Below are 10,095 nucleotides of genomic sequence, written 5' to 3' on the forward strand. Positions count from 1 at the left end.
AACTACAAAAAACGAGTATCACAATATGCGATGTGTCGCTCCCGCCTCATCGCGCAAGCATTTTGCTAGTGTAACTATGTATAAAACCAACAATAATATCAAACGAGAAAGAATGAATGATACTAACGAGCCAATGTAACATTGTTGTAATTAAACCTTCTCCAACGGAAGGACATGGCACCACTCCATGAGAGCGATAAAGGATGAGATATGGGAGAAGCCAACGTGGAGAGAGAGCATAAAGAACCAGACCGTAAAGAGGGAAATGAGAGAAGTCGAGCCGGCTAAGGCGAAGCATAGTCAATAAACGCTAGTGCCATTGGAGATGTTCTTAACTATGTATTACCGTTTTGTTAATGGAAAAGAAAATTCATTCTCACACATTTTTTTCCGAAAAAAAAAATCATCCACACACATGAAATGAAGAAGGGGGTATTTATGTAAATTCACAATTTCACAAACAACACCGTCTTCCCACTCGAAGCAAACACAAGTCACAACCCTTTTAAGATCTCACACACACAAATCATCTTCTACATATACGTGTGTAAAAGTTTCGTACTTCAATTTGCCCTCTTTTCTTTCAACCAATTTTGTCTCGATTCCACAAATAGGGTTTTAACCCAAAACCCCAATTCGATTTTAGGGTTTCTTGAATCGCATTTAGGCGGGTTTACAACATTCTTTCAAATTTCAAAAATTAGTTAATATGCCAAGAAGTAAATCACACAATCAAAGCAAGCACAGTTCGACGGAGTACTCCGATATAGACGATGATGTGAAGATTAAAGAGACGAATGATTGTAAGCAAAATGTGGTTTCTGGACAAAAAAGAAAGAGTTATTCGAATGCGAATGTGTCCGACGAGTTTGCGGCTACAACGAAGAAGCGGCGGAGAGACCGGTGGAATGGTGATGAAGGTGAGGTTGTAAATGTAGATGATGATAAAGAGATTAATTCTGAAAGAGAAAACAAAGTTCATAATGGTAAGTTAATATTTTTTTTTTTTTTTTATTTATTTATTTATTTATTTTTTTTTGAGATGGAAGTATTTGTTAGAATGATTTGAATGTATGATCAGTATGTGCATCTGATGGTTTAGTTTATATGATTTGTAACTAGTTGTGGTATTTTATATCAAATGTATGATTAGCGTGTGAATCTTTAGAGTTGATTTCCACTTTTGTATGTTAGGCATATGAGAATTACCGAAGGGCTTGTAGCGTAGAGGTATCAAGGTGGTGGACATTGGTGTAGACCATAGTTGTCTATAGCGAATAGCGACAAGGCACCTATAGGCTACGTAGCGAATAGCGACAAATAGCGACGGCTATTTTATAAATAGCGATTACACTAGAAAAAGAATTTTGAAAATTTTTATATGTATATTACATCAAAATACCCTTGTATATATGCTGTTTTACATGTATATCTAACAAAAACTAGTTAGTAGCAAAAGTTTAGGACTTATATGTCGGAAGTTTTGGGTGTGTGAATGAAAGTCTCATAGGACTGCATAGGAGATATCGGTAAAAACCAGTAAACTTCCTATGAGACTTTCATTCACCGATATCTCACAGAAACTTCCTATGAGACTTTCATTCACACACCCAAAATTCAAAACAGTAAAAACCAGCAAACTTCCAGTTACTTGATATTAAAACCGATATTTTACCACATGCATAGGACTGTAGAACTAGGAGTAGGTTTAGAGGGTGTGTGAGTTAGCGGTTTTGGAAAAAAAGGCATATGAAAATTGGTAAGTTTCTTGGCGCATAATGAAGAAAGATGCTAATGCATAGTGAACACTGATCGGACACGGTTACATTAAGGAGAAATCTGTTAATGCATTGGAAGTTCTAATAGACAACGGGTTAATTGACTGGTATAGTCCTCTCTCTAGGCTCACTTATTTTTCAGCTTGGGTGGTCTCCTGGCATACAATCAGAGTCATTAAACTTAAGGTGATCGGTAAATAGGTTAATTGGTACATACTTAGTGATGCCGTTGCTAATGGTCACCAAAAGAATGGTAAGCATTAACAGAAAAGTTCTGTTTATGATTTTGGCGACGGTTAATGTTTACTGGTGTAGTTTTCTGGTTTTTACTGTTTTGAACTTTGGGTACCGCTAGAAACCGAAATTTTCAAAATGCCATTTATATTCTTTAGGCCCATTAATAAATACTTAGCCTAGATACCCCAACATCATTTTATTAGCCCAAACACAAATACTGAAATACGCCTATGCCAGTTTATTATTAGCTCACATAAATGCACTTCCACTTTATTACTTAATACTCTATACAAGTTAGGAATCCGTTAGGGTTATTAAAGTTAAACGCGTCTCCAACGTCGCCGCCGAATACTCGGTTCTAGATCTAGCTTTATCATGAACTTGATGTTGTTCAATGAATTAATATAGAATTTGGTAAGTTTTTGTTTATGTTAATCAAATAAATTTTGGATTTTGATTGCCTGATTGGTTTTAGGAATTAGTTAGAATCCATAAATGTATATCGAGTTCTTAGCAGACTTTGAACGAGTTTGTGTTTGTGTTTTTTTTTTTTTTTTTATCACTTTGATTGATGCTTGATGCTCGGTAACATTATTGAGTTTGAAGTTTGAGTGATTATATATTTAAGATTCTATCTACTGTTGATCGAGTCATTGTTTTTAGGTAGTTTTTGATTGTTTGATTTAACTGCTTGTATATGTCTGATTGAATATAGTATAAAGATCTAGGTTATGGTATCTTTAAAAATGCGGTTTATTAGATATCCCATATTTCAAGCGCTTTAAATATATTTTAGGGACTATTAAGTTTTAATAATTCCACCTTTCCACTCATAGTTGTCAATAGCGAATAGCGAGCGTAGCGATCGCTATAGCGCGCTACGTAGCGTATAGGTCTAGGCTCGCTATTAGGGTTGTAGCGATAGATACCGATGATAGAGATATTTTAATTTATTTTTTTTGTTTTTTTAATATAAATAGCAATTAAATATAGCTATAAAATAGGTGGAATTTAGGTTTTTGTTAGATATACATGTAAAATAGCATGTATATACCAGGGTATTTTGATATAATATACATATACAATTTTTTTACATTTTTTCTTTCTAATGTATCGCTATTTATAAAATAGCCGCTCGCTATTTATCGCTATTCGCTATGTAGCATATAGGTACCTTATCGCTATTTGTCGCTATTCGCCATTCACAACTGACAGGCTACCTACATGCTACGTAACGATAGCGACGAAATAGCGCCCGCTATTTCATGTTCAGCGATAAAGGTGTAGCAAAAAACTATATATAACACACCAATTAGGTGTAAAAGTGCTAAAAGTACGCTAAAATATGCTATCACTAATCATCTAAAAGAATTTTAAAAAAGTCCGTTATGTATCGCTACATGGTCTGTAGCGGCACTTCACCTATACGCTATTTGCACAACTATGATTACACTGTTTGTAACTTGTTTTAAAATTTTGATTATGATTGATTGGTTTGTCATAATTAAACAAAAACCAATCACCCGCGTATTTAATCCATCTTTTTAATCTCCTTCCAGAGTGTCCTATAAAAGAAGAAATGAGAAACATCGAGTTAGAGAAGGAGCTTGAGAAAAGGATGAGGAGACGAGAAGGCTACAGCGACAGAGATATTAAGCACAAGGAAGAGAGATATCGGGATGATGTTGAGCGGGACCGTAGGCACAAAACGGGCCGGGCCAGAGATGATACTGATAGAAAGAAGAGATCAAGAGACCACACTAGTCATAGTCGTGGTGGAAGCCCGATTTATGATGATCGGGTTGCCAGGCGTAAAGATAATAAGGATGTGAGAAGAGATGATTATAAAAGTAAAGATGAAAGTAGTGATTATAGATCTCGTACCATTCATGACCAACAGTTAGAATCAAAGAGATATAGGAACGATCACCCTTCAAGAGATCATCATAGGTACATTGTTTTCTTGAATTTTTAGCTGTCATTTTTGTAAAAAAAAACATTTAGAGTTAACTCCCATTTTCGTCTCTGTGGTTTGTCCAATTATGCTAGTCTAGGCCAAATTTCAAATTTGTACCATTTATGTCCCTGGCATTCTTGAAACATGCCAGTTCCGTCCGAATAAAAAACTAACGTCTGATAAAACCTGCTGTTTAATGAAGGGTAAAAATGTCATTTTCCTTATATATTTTTCTTTTTTATTAAAAAGGGGCGGGATTTTAATACGGTTTTAAAAAAGGGGAAATAATAGAAAAATGGAAAATGACGTTTTTACCCTTCATTAAACAGCGGGTTTTAACAAACGTTAGTTTTTTGGACGGCACTGGCATGTTTTTACTTCCGCTTTTTAAACCATATTAAAATCCCACCCCTTTTAAGAAAAAAAAGGAAAATGGCGTTTTTACCCTTCATTAAATAGCGGGTTTTAACAAACGTTAGTTTTTGGATGGAATTGGCATGTTTCAAGAATGTCAGGGATGGAAATGGTACAAATGTGAAACTTGGCCTGGACTAGCACAATTGGACAAACCACACAAACGAAAATGACAGTTAACTCAAACATTTATATGTACATTTTGCTGTGTTCAGGGTTTCAAAACACGAAGAAACTAAATATAGGGACACCGTTCATGAAGCGAGAGCTCGCCGTATTGACAACTCTAACACAGATTTATCTGATAAAGTTTGTATCGATGATTTATCATCCGAAAAGCGTTTGAAATCTGATTCCCAGTTGTCCCCGTCATCAACAAATAAATTTTTTTCTCATCTGCCACCTCCCGTTGACCCTAATTTGGGAAGAAGTCAAACCAATTGGAACAGTTTCCCGAACTGGCCTTACATCCCGTTCCACCATGCCCCTCCTCCGATGTTCAATCCTTTTATGTATCAATCTCTGCCTCCAATGCTTGGCGGACCACCGATGAACACGAATCATGTCACCATGCCTTACCATGGATTTGGGAACTGGGACCATGGTAGAACCGAAGTGAACGATCAGTCGTTGGAACCAAATGTGGTTAGTGTTGACTTACAATCTGCCGTCCAAAAACATGAGGATTCGGTTGATGAACATATGGATGAAATTTGGTTGGGCCCACACAATGAGAATGAAGAAAATGATGTGGATTTCGACGCCCCCGAAGTTATGAAGGTTGCAGAGAGCTTCCATGTTTCCATGGTTGGAAAAGACGATGATACCCTTATTTCTCGGGTCTATCTTTCCAAGATTGATGTCTCTGAAGAGCTTACGAGGCCTGAACTCTATGAGCAGTGCAAAAGCATGTTGTTGGATTTGGATCAAGCATCATCGGTGTCTGATGATAGTCATTGCAAGATATTGTTTTTAGAGGTACAGATGATGATTTGGGTTTTGTTTTATCACAAACGGCCCAAATAAATAATTAGCAACATGGGAACAGGTTAAACGTGTTAAAAGTCGCCTAAACGGTTTTCGGAAATGCGTACAACCTTCTAAATTGTTTTATCCAAAGATTTTGACGGTTATTGTAATAATATTGCTTTTATAATCATCACTAACATGATAATATGATACTTATATATATATATATATAGGGAGAAGATCATGCGAGAACCACCTCTTATTGTGAGAACCGCGAGAACCAATGTGAACACACCAAAAATGCCTAAAAATAGCTAAAAATCACACAAATTTTTTTTTTGAATTTTTTAATATTTTTAATAAAAAAACGCTACTTTTCGAAGCCCAAAAAAAAAAAAATTTTTTTTTTTAACTTGGTGGGGGGGGGGGGGGGTGGGGGTTAGGTTTTTTTAGCTATTTTAGGTTGTGTTCACATTGGTTCTCAAGGTTCTCACAATAAGGGTGGTTCTCGCATGAGCCCCTCCCTATATATATATATATATATATATATATATATATATATATATATAGGGGAATGCTAGACAGAAAACCCTTAAATTCTTAGGAAACTCTGGAAACTCAAATCTCCCCCCATTTTTACCCAACCTCCCGACATTTTTTTTTGAAAAAAATAACACATGTAATATACATGTTTTAAAGTGTTTTGGGCCAAAAAAAACAAAAAAGCGCCGAAGGGAGTTTTTTTAAAAAAATAAACAAATTTCAGCAATGTCCGGTTGCCTAACATGTGTTAGACAAAAATGCTGAAAGTTGCTGAAATTTGTTTTTTTTTTTAAAAAAACCCTTCGGCATTTTTTTGATTTTTTTGGCCCAAAACTATTAAAAACATGTATATTACATGTGTTATTTTTTTCAAAAAAAAAAAAAAAAGTCGGGAGCTTTGAGTTTTCCGGGTTTCTTAAATATTCTGGGTTTTCTATATAGCCCAACCCTATATATATATATATAGTTGGATAAAAAGTGGTCGTGGGTGGGTCAATGCAACCGGACCATTTTTAAACCATCTGAAAGACAACCCGTTATCCAACTAGCGTATATTGGCTCCTTTTTGCTTAATTTATATGGAGTTAATTACATAGTTAGTCCTTGTGGTTTGCACAAAGTAACATACTTAGGTACTAATAGTTTAAAATCACATTCTAGGGTATTAACTTGTCATTTTGTAACATTTGGAGGTGTTAACGTTGTTTGTAGGTTTAAAATCACATTCTATTAGTACCTAAGTATGTTATTTTGTGCAAACCACAGGGACTAACTATGTTAATACCCTAGAAGTTAATACCTCCAAACGTTACAAAATGAAAAGTTAATACCCTAGAAGGTGATTTTAAACTATTAGTACCTAAGTATGTTATTTTGTGCAAACCACAGGGACTAACTATGTAATTAACTCATTTATATGATTATTTTTTCACTGTTTGTAGTTAATCTTCTTCTTTGTAACAGGAGGGTGTCGAAGATGATATCAGGAACGGCCCTTCATTATTTGCTGCTGTAGACGATTCCGTTTTCAAGGTTCATTTTCTTTCAAAATCTTGTTTGTTTTTGTATGAACAGGTTCACTTGATAATTTATCATTATAACTGAAATTATCCATCAACCTAACCCAAGTTATTTTTAGTTAAAAAATTTAAGATCTTTTTCATTGACAAACAGGAAACCAAGTTTTTTTAAACATATATTTGTGTTATTTTTCATCCAGAAAGCCATGTCCCTTTACACAAAGCAAAAGGTACACTTTACTGCAACGAACACGCGGTTTCTTGAAGATCAAGAAAAAGAAAATATAGATGTGGATCATCCAGTTAAAAGTCCAGAAACAGAAAATATAGAGGTGGGTCATCCAGTTAAACATCAAGAAACAGAGAGTTGTGCCCTATCTATTGGTGATTCTGAAGTCAAAGTCAAAGTCAACTATGATGGTAGCAAGGAGGTGGACAACCAGAGTGACTCTGGTTCTTTGTTGGTAATGACCAATCTGTCGACTAGTGACTTAATTGAGTTTGGGTCTGGAAATTTAAGTCGGATACATTCTCTTGAATGAGACTATCCTCTATTTGTGCCTTTTAATTGACATGTTGGTTTTGCTCTTATCAATCTGCTTATACAACTGGCATGTTGGTTTTGCTGTTATCAATCTGCTTATACAACTTTAAAGGGATAAAAAAAGTTTTGTAGTTCTAGTTCTATTTTTATGTAGTTTTGTCGAGTAACTTCTATATTTAGATGACCAACAGACCAAGTGACCCATTCCGAGGTTAAAATATTGGCTCGTGTATTGTAACTTTAAATGGGTCGACCTTTAAACCTAAAGCATCCTGTTTAATTAAATGACCAGTCAACCTGAACACGACATGTTTATTAAATGGGCTAGTCGCGACAACCGAGACCTCATTGTTTTATGCCGGGTTTGTGTTGCTTTAGGAGTTGCCACCCTTCCCCTACAATGCTTCATATGCATTAATTGCATTTCTATTTCGAATATTAGGGTTTGGAGTTGCCAAAGGTTTTTTTTTTTTTTTTTTTTTTTTTTTTTTTTTTTTTTTTTTTAAAATAAAAACTATACATTAAACGAGGCCCACACATGTGAACTCGTTTGTCAGCTCATATTTTCACTTGTCCTTTTGCCATGGACAAACACACAATGTGGCAATCGTGACTTCCCCATCCATCCCCACCCCCGGTGATGTACGTGCCTATTCAAAAGCCCCACATTTTCCTAGGTTGTTAACCCTACGTATAGCGATTTTGTACTCATCAAAGAAGTATAAACTCTTACACAAACAAATATCATATATAAATAGTGTTGCACCGAAATCCAGGCCGAGCTTTTGTTATCGTGTTGAGTGGCGCATAGCATTTCTGAACTTAGGTTTGAGTTGCAATGCATACTTGGTTTTAAAAAGCGTGAAGCGCACACAAGCGACGAGGTCTAAAACCGAGGCGTAAAGCGTAAAAGCGGTGGGATTTTCGTACGCAAGGCACAAAGTATTAATATAATATTTTAAAATTAGTTTCATACAATATTTACTATAATATTAATCTTTTTACAATAAAACTTTAGATAATTAAAAATGTGTATTCTTTAATCTATAAATAGCATATATTTATACACAAAAAGCTATATGTACAAATTAAAGAAACACAACTCTTAATGAAATAAGAAAAAAGAAACAAATAAAAAAAGTTATAGGTTAAAATTGAACAAAACAAAAGCATTGAGGATGGAACGTGTAAGTTAATAAAAAAGTTTTAGGTTACAATTGCAAAAAACAAAAACATTAGGGATGACTTGTGTAACTTAATTAAAAGGGTTCTAGGTTAAAATAGTTAGAAAGGAACACAGTCGTCATCTTCATAGGGCTTCTCTCCACTCCAACCTCCATTGTTCTTCTTGTTCTGCTCCATTATCATCGTCCTTCTGCATTATTGTAATAGGTAAGCTTTACTTCTTCATTTTCATCTCCATTCTTAGCGCATAGAACTGGATTTTGTGTCTTGTACATGAATCACGCGCTTTGCGTCTTTGGTTTCATCAGAAAAAGCGACATGGGCGCTCACTTTTCGAAAATACCACGCCTTGTGTGACACAAGGCGATCCCCTCTGCGCCTGAGGTTGCTTTGCGCCTAGGCGCGCTTTTTTAAACCAAGAATGCATAAAGAACTTGCTAAAAGATGTCTTACTACCAAAGTCACGAAAACACTCTCTAACACTCAACTCAGTGATTTACATCTAAATAAGCATATATAATATGTCTAAAATATAGTCATGTACTCATTGTCATATTGTAACACATGAACTATAAATACCTATCTTTAATAAAACACTCTCTACCTTCTTCCTAGCCAAAACAAGAAAGTAATATTTTTAAAATATTTACTTAAAAAAACTTTGAAAAATACAAAACAAACTTTTTACTATTAAAAACACTTTAACTTTCCTCTTAGAGAAAGAAAGTATCAAGATCTTGGTTGAAAAAAAAAACCTAAAAAGCAAAACATTTATAACATAATTATAATAAATCGTAAAAAAAACATTAAATAATGGGCTCCTCAGAAATAACCATCTTCAAAATAATGTTTGATCTATTACCCTGTCAAATCTATGCAAATAATTACACATTTGAACTAAAATCTGGAGTTTACAATGCATCTAATATTGTAATAATAAAACAAAGGTGTCTTGTTCAACATAGCCCATTTACCATATCCTGCCCGGCTGCCCGTAACTAACCCGCGTAATCCGCGGGCAAAGGTTTGTTGTATACGGTCTCGATAGGGGCTTGTAAGAAAATGACCAACGCGGTTTCCTTGAAGTCTTCAACATCTTTGGCTAACTTAGCAAGCTCAGGAGGCTCGGGAACATCAACCTCCGTGATGCTATCGACACAATCTCTTAATGTTATATCACCCGTACGCAAATAATATTCAATCATATCTTTGTTATCTTCATCAACGGCCGCGATTAAATCATTCATATAACCTTTAATATCATTGAGCTTTTCATCACATGTTTTTACGATATTTTCCGAAGATTTAGGTTCGGTCTTTTTGGCCACGGATTTGAGTACAGGTGGGAGCAGTTGCGAGTTCCTTCGATTAAGTGCAAGAGTTGAGCGTAACGCATTTTTCAATGCGTCGTTAGGATCTTTTGCGTCGCGTACCATTTTGTCGCATAAC

At 35.2% G+C, this 10,095-nt stretch overlaps 1 protein-coding gene across 1 annotated transcript; it reads left to right on the plus strand.

Annotated features, from left to right (window-relative positions):
- The first annotated feature begins 445 nt into the window (after window positions 1-445).
- Window positions 446-7,548, plus strand: LOC110867972. Its single transcript, XM_022117035.2, has 5 exons — window positions 446-986; window positions 3,575-3,965; window positions 4,602-5,364; window positions 6,862-6,930; window positions 7,118-7,548. The coding sequence occupies exons 1-5, from the start codon at window positions 710-712 to the stop codon at window positions 7,457-7,459; spliced, it is 1,842 nt and encodes a 613-aa protein (XP_021972727.1). The 5' UTR covers window positions 446-709; the 3' UTR covers window positions 7,460-7,548.
- Window positions 7,549-10,095: the final 2,547 nt, after the last annotated feature.

The sequence above is a fragment of the Helianthus annuus genome, chromosome 7, assembly GCF_002127325.2.
Source record: "Helianthus annuus cultivar XRQ/B chromosome 7, HanXRQr2.0-SUNRISE, whole genome shotgun sequence".
Lineage (NCBI taxonomy): Eukaryota > Viridiplantae > Streptophyta > Magnoliopsida > Asterales > Asteraceae > Helianthus > Helianthus annuus.

Excerpts from the sequence above, each read along its gene's own strand:
- LOC110867972 (XM_022117035.2), top strand. The coding sequence starts at position 710 with ATGCCAAGAAGTAAATCACACAATCAAAGCAAGCACAGTTCGACGGAG. Across the intron at positions 3,966-4,601 it reads CCTTCAAGAGATCATCATAG|GGTTTCAAAACACGAAGAAA; the intron begins GTACATTGTTTT and ends TGCTGTGTTCAG. Across the intron at positions 6,931-7,117 it reads TAGACGATTCCGTTTTCAAG|AAAGCCATGTCCCTTTACAC; the intron begins GTTCATTTTCTT and ends TTTTTCATCCAG.